Consider the following 16,168-nt stretch of genomic DNA (forward strand, 5'->3'; position numbering starts at 1 on the left):
TTTCGGTAGTCCTCCTGGGCACCTTACAATGAATACCTCCAGATTCTGACTGCTCTTAAGAATATTACTAATTACACACTGAAGAATATCGGTGATCAAGTGATACATCCTTGCCATAAGAAATGCTGATATCCCTAGCACAAAGTCTGGAAAAAATCACCTACAATAACCAGAGTGAAAACTGCCACCAAATGCAGCAGGAATGAAGAAGTGTGCTGGAGGCTGTACCTCCACAGAACCAACACTCGCACTTCACAACGACCAAACCTCTTAAACATGAGCACAGATCATTTGGGAGACTGGGCAGCATTGTGCTGAGTCATCAGCGGGTTGAGAAGGAAAAAGTCCAAGCACAAGGGGCTGTAAGGACAGATCCGCCCCTCCTCGGGGTGATGATATGTAGTATACTTCAGAATAATTTGCCGAAATAGTACACCTTCTCTAGGAAAGGTGCTTTAAGATTCTTCAGCTATGCTGAAAATAAACCTTACAGCAAGAAACTGAGTAGGTGATGTTAAAAATGGAGCAAGAAATGACGTCATTTCATCTCCTAAGCAGAACTGCAATCACCAACGTTGATACTCCAACCTTTCTGCCCAGCAGTTGCTGTACAAGTCCTGCTTCCTTTCATCCTCTGTGCTATCATGAGGAGATGAGAAAGAAATAAAGAACCAAGCGTGTACAACCTTTGGCAAGCCACTGGCCTTCCCGTTCTCCATTTGTATCCATTTCCCCCAGCACACCACGAACACAACTCAGAGGCCATGGTCACGAAACGTGGCAGCTATCAGAAGTGCCAGAGCTCCTCACCGCCCCTTGTTAGAGTTCACATGGAACTCTTGCCAATGAGATGGGCACCACCAGTCAGGTCATGCCGACTGGCGCGAGCCAGCTTTAGTCAGTCCTCCTGGTCCTCCAGCAGTCTCATCTTGACAAGGTAGGTTGCAGACAGATGACTAGACAGCTGGCCAAATTCCCCAGCTCCTGTTTCCTTTCTAGGGACTGAAAGGAAACGTGTGTCTACTTCAGTCAACACCTTCTGCTTCCTAGAAAGGCAACACTGTGAGCTGCCTATGAACAATTAGGAGATGGTGAATCTGATGTGGTTTCTATACCTTAACTGTTCACGGTCAGCACCAAAATGAAAGATCCCAGTTTGGTTATTAGTTATCTGGAAACACAAACATGCCTTCAGCTGCCCCTCGCCATGGAGGGCTGGCCATAGTGCACTTCACCGGCCCCGTTAGCTCTGGTTCTTCATACCGAGCCTACATCAGGGGGTTACGCAGGCAGCAGCAACAGTTCAAGGCTGAAGGAGTTGAGGGATCTCTGATGGAGATAAGAACCAGAACCCTGCTAGCACTCTCATCAGCTCCAACTGCCGATGAGATTTCTCTCTGGCCTATCGATCTTTGCCAATATTCAGCTTCTACTCCAACAGTGCTCACAACTGATTTCCCCTGCACACACACCCCCAAAGTAAGTGGGGGTTTAACTGCAAACAAGCTGTAACTATTCTTGGTAATAGCGGCATCCTCCAGCAACACCGCTGGAACTCAGACCTCCAGTTAAGGCCAACAAATCCATTAGCTTCTTGATCCCAACCAACTTCTTCCAGCCTGGGGGCGGGGAGGTCATGAGTAACACACTGATGCAGTAATCCTCCTATGTGACAGCAGCTGCTCGGTGCCAGGGAACCAAGTTTTAGAGCCTGCCTCAGCACTGAGAGCATGAAAACACAGAGCACCTTTTTGGGAAGCGGAGTGGGGGGACACAGCGGTGAGCCACCTGTATGGTATCACTGGAACTCCACATGTACGATAAGCCAGCCTCCCGCCAAGACAGAGAGTGTTTTAACTTGTCAGTGGTCCAAAGTGTCCCAGCAGTGTAACACCTGTGTATACAGAAGAGCGACCGGTGCTCAGCACCATCCTCCAGAAGTATCTGTGGCTACGCTTCCTGTGCGGAGTCCTTAGATTAAAGCTTGCTTTGGCATTTAAAGTCTGCAGCTTTTAACTCTCATTACACTGATACAAGTATCGTAACCAGCATTTCATAGCCAGCGCTGTGATTCACACGTACACTCACGACTTGAACTATCAACTTGTTTACTTCTAATTTTCAATCCAGTCCTCACTAATTAGCCATTTAGTTTACTTATAAGCTTGCAGGGCGGTTTCCAGAAGTATTTTTTGCTGAGCTGTACTGTAAGGTTCTCGGTGGAAGACCTTGAAATAGTAAAAAACAGAAGCCCACATAGGAAACTAACACAGAAGCACAGGTACGAATAATATTTTGAAGCTGCGTATGATTTTTTATTACATCCAGATATTACCAAGAGTCAAGCAGAAGACATACCCGACTAGAACCTGGACAGAAAGGGGAAACAAGCCAACTAACTAGAGGAACTAAATAAGATGGATTTAAGCTTTAGAACAAGTGTTTATTAAAATGAGCCAAGTATTTAAGCAGATGTTGCAGCTTCTTTTAAGATAGAAAGTCTACTTGAAGCTCTCAGTGATACTCTGACTCAACAAGTCACTATGCAAGTGGTTTGCCAAGAGACAAGGAGCTACTCTTAGCTGTGTGCCACAGACACTCATTCAACATTGTTCAAGGAAGGAACGGGGTCAAAAGCAGCATCAATGGCTTTGTGATTTCTGACTCGATAGAACGATAGCAATAAACCAGATGTTCCAACGAGCGCTTCAAAACCACTGAAAAATAAAGCTTTATCTTATTGGTTTATTTTAAGCACTTGAACACATTCTTTCCTGGCCCACTAAGTTGATATTAGATTCCAAAGAGACATTTTGCATTCCTAGCACTTTCCAACTTCAACTTTTAAGTAATAGCATAGCCTCTTATTAGCATTTTTAATGCACAGCAAGTTAAAACAAGATACATGCTTATTCATATGAGCAATTAAACGGCAGTAATTCAGCAAAGTTAGGTTTTGTAATCTGCCCTCAGTTCAAACAAGCCATTTGATACTATTCACTGTATCAGTTAAGCATGTCTGAGGCAAGCACTCTAACGAGCGGCATGAGCTAAGCACCCAGAGTTGCCATTTAGCATTCTATTTTTGAAAGATGCTTGCAGAATTATTTCCATAGGAGAAATTTTTATTATTTGTTTTATGACAACAGAGTTCCTGACCTGTACACAGCACAGAAAAAGACCCTGGACTAATCTAAATGCGAAGGACACAAAGTATTTACGTTATCAAAATCAGAGCCAAGACCCACTTCCTCCATTTCAAATAAGTAAAGGAATGGGAATCAGATAAGGTTTAGCTGAATTAGCAACCGTAATGAATCTAGTAATTAGTACTTACATAGATGAGCCCAGAGTAATACCGATCCTTTAAATTATGCAATACAGAGGCTTCATTTAAACAGGTTAATTCTGCCATGTCTTCCACTTTAGAGAACTTGGGGGGATTCATCTTCTGAATATCATCTTTATTCACTAGTGCTTTCTTTCCGTTCTCTGCCAGTTCAACCAACACTTCATCCCCCTTTTCCTCCTTGATGCTGGCTGCCTCAAAACCGTGGCGCTCCGAAGGAATCCACACCAACTTTTTAGCAGTCCAATCAGCCTGGGTGGCAGGGTTGTAAATTACAGCCCTGTCCACAAAGAGGTATCTCTCCGGATCTTCCTGTCCCGATCTCTGTGCCATTGTGGGAAGTGAAGGTGTCCGCTACCAGTTACCCTGCAAATTGGAAAGGAGAAAAGCAAGAAGCACGTTACACACCAGGCTCCTACTGAGGAATGGAGCTTTGCCCTCAATTAGACGCTCCGTCACCAACACCTGCATCTCCCCTCGGATGACCACACACTGTGGAGGTCTTCCATGGTATGAAGAAGGTGCCGTGCACCTGGAAGCCCCTGCATACACAGGGGCCTTCTGAACAATCAAACTGCTGTATACATTGAAAGTGGTCTTCCATATTTAACCCAAAGATCCACTGCAGGAAAAACAGTTTAAACTGAACCCAGCCATCTCTTCCCAGCTGGCGTACGTTGCAATTGAAGTGGGAACCATAAAAAAGAAAAATACACACTTGCCTTCGGTGCTTAAAGAAAGAAGAGTATCAATTTTAACATAAGCTAGCCAGTCAGCACAAATTCCACTAAACAGTGAACATTGGAGTGTTCAGCACACAGCTAATCACAGTGATCTACAGCACGTGAGATAACAGAACGTTTACTTTGTAAAAGCCAACTTCCAGCTACAGATGAGCACTTCATAGACACCTGGGGGTTTCACAAGCCTCCCAGCTAGCTAAGCCTTGCTCATTTTCATCCTAAAGACATAAGACTTTGTACTTTCACAGCCTGCTTCTGTTGGCAGTTGTGAACACTGACATTGCCGTGTTCCAAACAACATCTCTAGCTCTCAGGTTTACCTTGAGGCAAGGCACAAGGACTACCAAAGTTAGATTTTCCAGCAGCTTCACGGGTAATTTGAAGGTGAATGAAAAGCTGCTGACAAGGGCTCGCGCGCACTCATTTTACCAATCTGCACCTATCAGGAAGAGGCAACTGCATCCTTCCTTAATAACCCTGGCACATCCAGGACTTCCAGACTCGGCAGTTTTATCTGTAACCACCCCGAGAGCAACAAGGTCGAGCCAGACACCTTCTGCCCGGGTCATTAAAATCTTGCTTATTCACACACTAGATCCTTTCTGCTGGAGAATGTCCCATTAGCAAATGGTAACCTCTTCCAGCAGGTAACCTAGAGGTTAGCTTCAAGAGCAAGGGAGATTTCGCAAACCGCGTTTGTCATCTTTCATGCTACGGTATGCGCACTGTTGGAAGTTTTGCAACATGCCCGCCCTCAGAAGAACGTGTAATTAAATACAATAGTTGTGTCTCCATCTATGGCAAGGAGGATTGTTACGTTGTCCAACTTTAATGTAAAGTAAGCATGAAGTCATTGAATCCTCCAGAGGTTTGAGGAGCAGACCGTTTACTACAGACTGCTTAATTCAAATCAAGAGGTGATGACTCAACATTTAAAGTATTTCAGAGGAGCCTCGGAGAGAAAAAGGAAAACGCTAAAGGGACCCCATAAGCAATAAATGGGCTTCTTGGCCAGGAGCAGCTAGAAATCAGTCAAGGAAAGCCACGAGAAGCCCACTGCTGTTACACGTGAGCCTCCTACCCCAGCTCACAAAGCCGCTCGCCTCCCCTGTGCTGGATTACCACTGGGGGTCCAGTGCAGACCAAGCAGCGCTGCTCCCCTTCCTGGGGCTGCTCCCCTTGCCGGGGACACCTCTCCGGGGACGGCTTTGTTCCCAGCCCGGCCCCGTCCTCCTGCAGGGCGCTGAGCGGGACCTGGCGGGGACAGGCGGGTGACAGCCCGAGCGGCGGGGCTGGGGGCACGGCCTGGCCCCACAGCAGCTCTGTGCTGCATCGGGCACCTCCCCGGGGCTCGGACAGCACAGCCCCCCCCGGCAATCAATTACCCCTCGGGTTTTAATTGCAGAGCCGCCCCCCCCCCGCATTTTCCCTCCTCGTTTTTCAATCGCACACAGCCCCCCCCAATCGTTTTCCCCCCGTGGTTTAATCGCAGCCCCCTCATCATTCCCGCAGTGTTTAATTGCAGCCCCCCCTCTCATTCTCCCCCTCTCCCCCTGTTTAACGCCCCCCCCCCCCCCCCCCCCCCGGGCCGTGCCCCTCACAATAGCGCCCAGCCGCAGCCGCGCGCATTCATCGCGCAGGCACCCGGCATTCCCCGGAGAAGGAGAAAAAGACACAAAAAAATGAATAAATAAATAAATAAATAAATAAATAAATAAATAAATAACCGGGAACCCGCCGGGCTCAGCGGAACAAAGCGGCGGGTCCCGCAGCGCCCCCCCACCCCCACCCCCCTCCGGTGCAGGGCCCGGCCCCGTCGGCCACGATCGCGGAGCGCGTCCGGGGGCTGCGGGCGGCAGAAAATGGCCACCGCCGCCCGCCCCTTCCCCTGCCCGCAGCGGGGCGCGGCCCGCACAACGGGGGCTTTGTGTGGCGGCCCCGCCGCCGCCGCCGCCGCCTCAGCCCCGCTCCCCGGGGCCGCCTCGGGAGCTCGGGGTCCCCTCTGCGGAGCCCAGGGGCCGCTCCGAGCCCCCCCCGGCCGCCGCCTCGCCCTCACCTGAGCAGCGCCTCCCGCCGCCGCCGCCGCTCAGCCCCGCGCCGCCCCGCCCCCGCCCGCCGCGCGCCTTTAGCGCCACACCGAGCCCGCCGCCCCCCGCCCGCCGCCGCCGCCGCCGCCCCCCGCCGCCGCCGCGCTCCCATTGGGCGCCGCGCCCGTCCGTCCGGCGCGGCGCCGCCTCCCATTGGCCCGCCGCGCGGCCGCTCCGCGGTTACGGCCATAGCAACCTCCACACGCTTACCCTCCGAGCCCCGCCCCCCCGCTTCGCACCGCCTCCCCGCTGCTGATTGGTCGCTCGGCCGGAGGCTCGCCTCTCACTGGGCGAACGCCGCGTCTGTCAGGGCGGCGCCCCGCCCCGCGCTGCAGCACGCCCGGCGGGGGGCGCGGCGCGCTCCCGACGCTGCAGCGGAGCGGGGGGGGGGGGGGGGGCGCGGTGCCGCAGCGCGGGGCGGGCGCGCGCCTCCCCCTCAGGAGGGCCCCGCACGGCCCCGCCGCCCCGCAGGGTGCTCCGCACCCCGCACCCCGCACCCCGCACCTCCCCTCCGGCACTTTCAGGTCCCGGGGCCGTTCCCAGCCCTCGTGGTCCCGCCGCTCCCCTGTGCAGAATCCCCCGGCCCTGCCCCCGCCTCCCGAAGCCCGGTCCCGGGGTTTTTTTTTGCTCTCATCACAGAATTTCACAGAATTTCTAGGTTGGAAGAGACCTCAAGACCATCGAGTCCAACCTCTGACCTAACGCTAGCAGTCCCCACTAAACCATATCCCTGAGCTCTACTCTGGGTGAAGCGGGCGAGCCGAAAACTGTGTCAGGAAACAAAAGGCGGTGGCAGCGCCCCTGGGACGGCACCGAGGCCGTGGGCGCCCAGAGCCTTCGGTGACCGCTGCGGGCTCTGGGCTGGGCCCTGCGACTCGAGGCCGAGAGCTCAGAGCCTCGGCTCCGTGCACGGCGTGGGGCTGCGCGAGGTGCCCCGGACCAGGCACAGGGCAGGGGCTCTGCTCCCAGCACCACAGGGCTCCATCGGCCCAGCTGCAGCCACGCTGCCCCAACGTGCTCGTGAGCGGCCCAGGAGCTGAGCTCTGTGTGGGGACCTGTGGCACATCGCCCTGGCCAGGGCAGCAAGCGGGGAGGGCAGGCAGGGCGTCTGCCCTGGGCAGGAACCGGGGCTGTGGAACCGTCCCGGAGCAGCACGTGCCGATGGGTGCGACTGGGTGTCTGGGGCAGAAAGGGAGGCAGTGAGGGGAGCCGCGAGGAGCCGTGGGGAGCCAGGCTCTTGGCACAGAACGGGAAATCTTTCGGTCATCTCTGCTCGTCTCAGCACACAAATCAGCTCCTGCGCAACTCCTGGCACCTGGATTTATATGAAAGTCTCCCTCTTAATTACCATTGCAGTGGGAGGTCTCGTACATCCTGTTTCACAGAAAAATAAGGGTGTTGACTCGCAAACGCAGGTAGATGAAAGCCGAAAGGCTGAACTGGTTACTCCCCGGCTGTTTCTTGCCTTGCCACTCCCGAGGCCGGCACGGCGGAGCTGTGTGGCGAGCTGCCCCGTGCGGCCACAGCCCAGCGCCGTGCAGACACCCATCGCTCCCACACAGGCGTTTGGCACGGGGCACCCCACAGGACCTGCCGCCACCCCCTGCTCGGCCAGCAGGCCTCCACGAGATGCTCGGCCGGCGTTCACCGAGCAGGGCCAGCCTCTCTTTGTGATGGAGCATCCCAACGGGTGCTTTGCTCCCCGCGGGAGAGCCGCCCGCTCACACGGCAGCACATTTCGGGGCGGTGGTGGGTGCCGGTCCCCACCGCCTTTGGGGCAGCTCGGGCCGCAGCATGGGAGGTGCTGGGCACGCGGCACCCACACGTCCTGCTTCAGTCACAGAACTTCCATTTTTAGGCATCCAACATCTTGTAAAGGAAAAACAGAAGCATCACGCAGAAAACGCTTTTCTAGTGACAAGCCACTGAAGACTTTAGTTTCTTTTAGAAAATGATTTCCACGGAAAATCTTTGAGGATCCCATAGATGCCACATGGAGCATGTCAGGGTTATAGCATTAAGTTATTATTTTTATCACACAATTATTTTTATCCAGACCAGTGTTAGGAAGGAATTCCCCAAATCCACTGAATGTTTTTAACCCATGGAAGGAAAGATGATATTTTTATCTTCCCTGGGAGGTTGGAAAGAGCAGAAAAGAAAAGAAAAAAAAAAAAAAAAAAGAAAAAAAGAAAAAAACCCTTTTGTTTGAAATAGGAACTCAGCTATTTCCTAATCCCAAAATTGTTTCCCTACCTTTAAACATGAGACTAATGATACTGTTGCTACTAGGGCATTCACATGCTTAAAGCCAAGCATGTCGCCCAGGGTGTTTCCAGAGCTGGAACCAAAGCAGGTAAACAAATACCACTTAAGTCTAAGGGAATGCTAGAGATTTTTGAGACAATGTGGAGGATTTAGGGAAAAATGCTTTTCACTCACTTTTAATGTAGAGGTTTTACGGCTGTTGGCATGTACCGAGAAGCTAATTTCCATTAGGGGAGATGGGTGCTCACATTGCTGGGGGAACAAACTTCTGCAAGGAGAAAACACATAACCGACGCGCAGCAGCTGTTTGCTCGGCCCCGTGTCCCTACCGGCATCCACACACAAGCCAACAACTCTTGTCCCTGGACTATTTGACGTCTCTGCTTCCTGCAGAGGCCGGCGCCCTCCCTGCCTGCCCTGCTTTCTGACTGCGGCAGGTTTTGGGCGCATCTCCAAGATTTACGGAGCCAGCTCTGGCCTCCCTCAGGAGCCCATGTGTCTGCTAAGCAGGACACTTCAGCGTCTTTCTGGGTCAAATCATTCTCGGTAACTTCAAGTACCGAACATTACCGAGCCGGAATGAAGGATTTAAATACAGGAGTTTTGTATGCACAGACCTGGCCTGTGCTTAGCGGTGACAAGGGGACACGTGGACCACATTCATGTGGATCTGGTTTCTAATTCAAATCCTGGCTTGCTGTGACTCCAGGCAGCACGGTGCCTTCCCCTGCCCTCGCTCACTGTGCAAAGGAAGAGGCTTCGTTCTCACCTTGGCCATTTCAGAGGTGAGAGCACTTTTGATGCATAATGTGCTTTGACACCTTCAGAAAGAAGGCACGAGGGAAAGGCAGAATTGCTCATGTAAAAAAAACGGCTGCTTTGTTGCATGGGATCAAAACACAGAGAAGTGTAGGAATAAAAGAAAAATTATTCCACAATGAAATGACTTTATAGTAAGCATTTCTATGGCAGAAGCTTGAAAAGAATTGGAAATTTAAGCCTCATGCTTAATGCTTGAGTTTCAAAGCCTTCCGAGATGTCATAAATTACAATAACATGAGGTTAGACTTATTTCTTGAAGCATGCTGCCCTCCAGGACCATGCCTTTTTTTTATCTCCCATGTCAATAGGAAACGTTCTGAAATAGGAGGTGTTCTCCCGGGCCTCGCAGGGATCAGCACCAAATATGAGCTTCATTGTCTCACCCATCATATATTTTAGCCCTGGATAGTTTAAAAAGTTAGCTAAATCAGGAATGGAAAGTCTGCTTCTTACTCACAAAGGGGGATTGCAAAACAGATCGTTGGGCAGGCTGCTGTGAACCTGATGTCAGATCAGCAAAAATAGCCACCTCTGCAGCAGCTGAGTCAAGATCCGAGCAGCAGAGCGAAAGGTCTGCGTTCCCTCCCTGCGAGCCCCTGACAGCCGTGGGCTGTGTGCTGAGGGACGTGTTGGACACGGGATGCTCTGCAGAAAGGCAGCTGGCCTCTGCGCCAGAAAGGGACAACGCAGAGGACATGGGATGGGATCTGGCTTGGATCAACCTGTTGCGACCCTGCAAGGAGTGAGACCCGGCCACACACCAGGACCTGTGCTCGCCTGCTCCTTGCTTTCCCTCTTCCTTCCCTTTTCCTCCATCCAACGCCCTGGCAAGGAGCAGAGGCTGGGAAGGTAGAACAGGATTTTCATAGCCATGCCTTCCACCCTCCTCACAGGGTTTGGCATGCATTTCTCTTCCCTCAAGGAAAAGGAGAGCTCATTCACAAGCCTCTGCGAAAAACAGCCCGAAATCTGAACCTCCCGTTCCCCTCGAAGCAGGAACTTGTCTGGGAGATCTTTCCTCCCCCGCCTGGCTCACCACGCCCTGAGATCGGAAATTGTCCCCAGGAAAGCCGCGTGCTGCAGGGCTGGGGAGCTGCCCCTGCCCAGCTGGCCAGCTGGGAGCTTGCGATTCCTCCCAGTTTACACCAGTTTGCATCGCAGAAGCACTTCTCGTTTGCTGTACTGTTTTTAAGGGAGAATGATTCAGCCGCTAGATAGTGGAAAGGCCAGAAGGAAAATTTCTCAGGCATCACAGGGTCATAGGGCACTTCAAGCTGGAACGGACCTCAGAAGATCAACCACTCCAACCCAGCCATCCCTTTGTAGATTTCAAAATCCCAAAAGAAAATGGTGTTTTCCCAGAGATCCACTTGTGAAGGGCACATTGAGCAGGGGAGATCTGCCTCATCCAGAACCCAGCCCAAGTGCAAGATTAGGTGCTCAGCTGCCAGCAGGATGAGCACGCCACACAGCTCTCACGGGATGAGGAAGATTCCCCTCTGCATATTTTGGATGTGGCATTTGTTTGTTTGTTTGCAGCGTGCACTGTCTCCATTGCCCATAGGCAGGGCTCCTGCCTTTGCACCCGTACAGGAGCCACCTTGGCTACCCCCACTGGAAATCTTATTTATCCCCTGGTTGTCCATCCCCTGTCCCACCTACCCCTCCACCCATGGTGCCAGAACATTTTCTGATATGAAACAAATGCACAGCTGTAGCTGAGCAAACCCAGCAGTGGTTTTAAGATCTGTCACATATGGCAGTGCTGCCGAGGAACGTGATTTCCCCACATGGCCCAAGGTTTGGGCTGGCCAAGAGCTGGGCAGACGTCAGGGGGCTGCCCCTGAAATAATTCACAGTACTGAAACCCTTGCAGGGGAACAGAGCTGGGGGGTAGAAGATGGCCCTTGGCCGCTCTGAAGGGGACAAATCCTGCTGCTGGGACCAGAACTTCCATTCCAAGTGCTTTTTTCTAGACAAGATGTAACTAAAACCATTCGTTTTTACCCCAAAAAAGGATCAGCAAAGAAAGAAACAAACACACACAAAAAAGTAAAAAGTTCATATTGGGGCACATCCAGTGCCCTCGGTGAAAGCCCTCCTCCATGAAAGTGGAGGAGCAGAGTCAGGACAAAATCAGCCTTTCTGTGCAGGGCTCGCAGTGACCTCGTGTCCGTGGTGGGGCAGTGAGATGCCGAGAGTCGTGGGGACATCGGGACGGGGCTGCCCTCAGCTGCATGGGCACCCCTGGGCTTCAGGCAGGGGAAGGGCAGGCAGGATGGGACCCACGCTGGAAACCAAGCCTGCCCTCGCACGTCCCAGCTCCACACCCGGCCTCCCACCCACCCTCTTGGGATTGTCAGACGCCCCAACGCACCCCAAAGGAGAAAAACTCTCCAGGGCCCTCTCTGAGGAGCAAACGGCCAAAAAGCAAGGTGGGGTTGGCATCTGACGGACCTGCCAAGGAGAGATTTGATGGCTGCTTGAGAGCCTTGGGACTGTTTCAGAGGTGAATATTGCTCTCGGGCAGCCTCCCTGCTGTGCCAGGAGGGGTGGGCTCCTTGGGGCCAGGGGGCTCGCCAGAAGGTCCCATGGGGCCATCAGCACTCTCGGCAGGTAGCAGCAACTTCCCCTCCTCCAGACCTGACCCCAGGAGCTTGCATCTCCTTGGAAAACTGTGGAAAAGCATTCCCAGAAAGCATTCCCAAATCCTGCCTTCTGTTCAGGCATGGTCTCTTCCAACTCTCCTAACCCTGTGAAACCCAAAGAGCTGCAGTGCTGCACCATCGCCCACTGCAAGCGGCAAGTAACGGCGTGCAGGGTTTGCCTCGGCGATTTCGGCGTGTCGGGGAGTTTCCCGGCTTCAGCCGGAGCCTCCTGCCTTTAATTGGAGCTGATTTATGGCATTTTTATTGCCGCCGACAGCCAGCAGTTGGCACAGCAGGCAGCTTGAATATTACTTTTGCATTTGTTGAATCACCAGTCTGGAAGGCGATCGCAGGGCCTTTTATAGCGGAGCTGCTGCCTGCTCGCATGAGCGTCCTGGCACCCTGGCCTTTCTCCTGTCTTCAAATAAATTATTCTCGCCCTCTGGGCCGGCACCCAGGTGTCCATGAAAGGACCCAAATACATGCGAGTGTTGGGGACAGGCAGTCAGGAGATGTTTGTCCTGCTCAGCAGCTCCTGCCACTGCTCTCCGTCAGGCTGCAGGAGCACCCTTGGGCTCAGCGGTGCCTTTGCCATCCTCGAGGCTTGGGGCAGTGCCTGGGGACAGCCCAGCTGGGAGCGTGGCCCCAGGCATACCTGGGTGGCCTCAAGGGTTTCACCCCTTGCAGGCAAGGGAGCCGTGCTCCAGCATGGACGTGTAAGTGCTTCTTGCAGGGTACAAATCGCAGTTTCTGCTGTGAAACAGGAGCCCCAGGGCGGGCAGGATATGCTGCCCAGCTCCCTCAGCAGAACCTCACAGAGGCAGGGCCAGGGGAGCACATCCCAGCCACCCTCACCTCCTGCATCCAGCAGGGGCTGAGGCAGACCCAGTGTGTGGAGGTTTCATCTTCTGCTGCAAGTAGTCCTTTCAGGTCATGCTGATGCATTGCTTCTGGGTCCTACGGGCAGGAAGGATCTTTCCTCAGCCAGTTCACCACTCTGCAAGGCACAAGGTGCCTGAAAGGGGGAAAAGGCGCTCTCCTTCCGTTATCATTATCGTATGCAGTTTGTTCTTACCATATTATAGTCAAAGACCTGGCCTTTACAATCCAGCTGGTCCTCACAGTCCTCCTCCTCACAGTCCTCCCCGGTGCCTCTTTCATCTTTGGCTTCCCAGCAGGAGGCTCAGGGCCAGCGGGGAAGCCCCCTCCCCTGGAAACCCAGCAGCTGAGCCCAGAGCACGGGCTGGGAGATGCGTTATTCCCGGGGGATGTTCCTGCCAGGGGAAGCAGTTGGCAATCCTCCACCACATCCGTACTGCAGCAAACCTCAGGCCTCCAGCACGCCGGCTCTGTCGGATACGCTGTGCAGGGAGCTCCCAGTGCAGCCCTGGCAGCCAGGCTCACCCTGGGATGCTAGCCCCCAGCCACGATCTAATTCAATTTAATTCAATCCAATTTAATGACTGACTGAACCCTACCGGTTTAATTAGCGAGCCAATACTCAGCTATCAGCTGGTCATTGACTTGGGAGCCATTCGGCCATGTGCCAACCCCTTCCCTGCGCTGGGCAGAAGGACGGGAGAACCAGTCCCTGCTCCGAAATCCCTCAGCTGGGTGAGGATGAGCAGGGCCAGGAGCAGTTACCCCTGGCAGGGCTGTGCAGCACATTGCCCTGCTGGAGGCCAGCTCCAGCATCTGCTGGGCACCAGCATTTCCCCTGGCCCCAGAGGGAAAATGAGTCTTCACAGCACTATTAAGGCCACGGCGATCACTGGTGTGGCTTGTCCCTGCAGTGCAGGCGTCCCCAGATGGCAACCTGAAGCCATGTGCCCGGGCTGAGTGGGGACAGACCCAGCCTGCCCCATGCCCTGCAGGAGGGCTCAGCATCAGCTAAGGGACGGAGCAGAGCACCCAAGGCACTTGTCCACCTCAGCAGGGGCAACTCAGCTTGTGTGCAGTCTTGGTTTGAGTTTTAAAATACCCCCCTTGCTTGCCCGCCCTCTGAGAGGCCCTGTTGTGAGCTCAGAAAATGTGGTACTGCAGAGGAAGGGCAGCAGACAAGCAGAGGGAAGGGCCTGAAGGGTTTGGGTACCACAGAAATGGTGCCCAGAGGTACAAAACCACCACTGCTGTGGGCCTGGTCCCATGGGGTGTCAGGGGTGAAAGGGCAGAGCATCACAGAACGTAGGGCTCTTCCTACGTGGTCATCACTCCACTGCCAGGAGAACCGCCTTGTTCCCCTGCTCATCTTCCCGTTTCCTTCCCAGGAGCATCACCTTGTTCCCTTGATCATGTCCCTATTTCCCCAGTCCTCTTCCTATTCCCATGATCATCTCCTTATTCCTGTGATCATTGCCCCATTCCCATCATCATCTCTTCATTCCAGTGATCACTGCCCACTCCCGTGGTCATCGTCCTGCTCCCCTGCAGGCAGCATTCCCATTTCCCACCTCGGTGTGGGTGCAGCTTTTGTCGGGGCATGGAGAAACCAGGGGCTGGTGGGCATTCCTCAGAAATTGCTCCCAGCTCACCAGTGCAGAGAGAGGCCAAGCACCACGGTGGCAATCCTTTATAGAGCCTCAGGAAGAAGATAAAGGTGATTTGCAAATGATGCGATGATTCTATATTTAATTGGACTAGTGCCTTTTCTCATCTGTTTAAGATGCATGAGATTGGTCTGAGCATCTGAAAGGGTTGTTTGTAAAACAAACACGCAGCTATTAATTATCCTGGATGTTAACCTTGGTCTTGTTTGACTTTGCTGGAAGGCACCGCAGGAAGGCCTGCTCTCACTGCAGGAGGAACCCTGCTGGGTTCAGCCGACCGGGCGCAGCCCCTGGTGCAACTCGTGGCACGGCAGCACAGCAGTGGTTGCAAGTACCCAGCGGTTGCACTCAGCCATCTGCAACCGGCTTAGAAGTGTCCCCGTAACCCAACGGCACCAGCCTGCTGAGCCCAGCCAGCTCCATGCAGCCTGGAAACACGGTACGTCCCCGCGGGCGCTGTATTTACACCCTAGGGTTTGAGGAGGCTGATCAAATCCTCACCTCTTTTAGTAGCTCTTTTTATTTATTTTGTTTCCATTGCTTTATTTATTTATTCTTCCTTAGCTGTGATTTTATATGCGTGTTATTATTCCAGCACCAGCAGGTCTCGTCACTGGGGGGAAACTAAACCTTATTCTGGGAGAAATAAAATACCCCCTTTTTTGCATTTTTTTCTGCTCAGACAACCTCCACCGGTGCTGCTGTGCCTCCAGGAGAGCTTGGTGGAGTTAAGAGATTTTTTAGGGTAGAATCACGTGGAAGTCAGCACGGGGGGAGTGTGCTCTCACAGGCACTGTGTTTAAATAGTGCTCACGGAGAAACGATGGCTCTGCGTGGTGCAGCCACCAAAGAGGACGGAAGAGCTGAGAAGAGCTGAGGGAATTGAAGGACATCCCCCAAATTCAGCTGGGGAATGGAGTGACCCCAGGGGGCAAAGTCACTATTTCAGGGTGCATAAAGAACTCCCTACCCCCAGCTTGAGCACACGTGGGATAACCAAGCCACCAGCACGCCCGTGCAATTAGCAGGGCTGCTTTCAACAGTGGCAGCCCATGCTGCAGGGGACGGGGCTATTGGTTCACTACGGGAGGTGCCGTTGATGGAGGGGTTTAATAAACACATCCTTCTCAGGAATTCCATTTTTCTGTAGGGTTCTATCCCCTCTTTCCTCCCTTTTTAATGTAAATTATCTGTTGGGGTCCCCACGAAGCCAGCCCTCACCCCCAGCCGACTGGGACCTGCAGCGAGTCTGGGCTGAGCGCCCGCCAGCCCTTCTGGTAGCGTTTAATGCTGGCGGCCACCCAAAACCGAGATGGCTGTGGAGGAAAGAAAGCAGAGCCTGACGGGAGGTGAGAGATTGCAGGATGTCTGGGAGACAAACCCGCTTGGGATCATATCGCTGCCCACGGTAGCAAGGTAATGCATGAGCAACACAAGGCTGATGAGCTGCGTCACAGACAAAGGACTGCTGGGCAGCCTAGCAGGAGCACCCGATTTATTTGTTTCCAGTACTTAAAAATGCCCTCCCTCGAAGGCATCTGGTGAAGGGAGAGATTTCAAATAATCCTCCTTTCTTTTTCTTCTCCTTTTTTTATTTATTAATTATTATTTTTTTGAAGTAACCCTTTTCCTGGAAGCTTGGAATAGCCATGATCTGGTGATGGCCAGGCAGGTCCTGCCCAGCAGGAGATGCTTTCACAGCTCC

General features: G+C 53.2%; 1 protein-coding gene across 5 annotated transcripts in view; it reads right to left on the bottom strand.

The window, feature by feature from the left end:
• Positions 1 to 6,180, bottom strand: part of MYH10 (myosin heavy chain 10) — a 103,816-nt gene extending 97,636 nt beyond the window's left edge. For 4 of the 5 annotated variants that reach the window (XM_032199838.1, XM_032199835.1, XM_032199837.1 and 1 more), the window contains exons 1-2: positions 6,149 to 6,180; positions 3,338 to 3,715 (exon numbers count right to left, since the gene is read on the bottom strand). In XM_032199838.1, coding sequence (XP_032055729.1) covers positions 3,338 to 3,682 — 345 coding nt within the window. In that variant the 5' untranslated portion in view covers positions 3,683 to 3,715; positions 6,149 to 6,180. Of the gene's footprint in view, positions 1 to 3,337; positions 3,716 to 5,819; positions 5,839 to 6,148 lie in introns of those variants that run through there. The other variant, XM_032199834.1, reaches the window with a different exon arrangement.
• Between the last annotated feature and the right edge of the window lie 9,988 nt (positions 6,181 to 16,168).

This window comes from Aythya fuligula, chromosome 18 (assembly GCF_009819795.1).
Source record: "Aythya fuligula isolate bAytFul2 chromosome 18, bAytFul2.pri, whole genome shotgun sequence".
NCBI classification, from domain to species: domain Eukaryota; kingdom Metazoa; phylum Chordata; class Aves; order Anseriformes; family Anatidae; genus Aythya; species Aythya fuligula.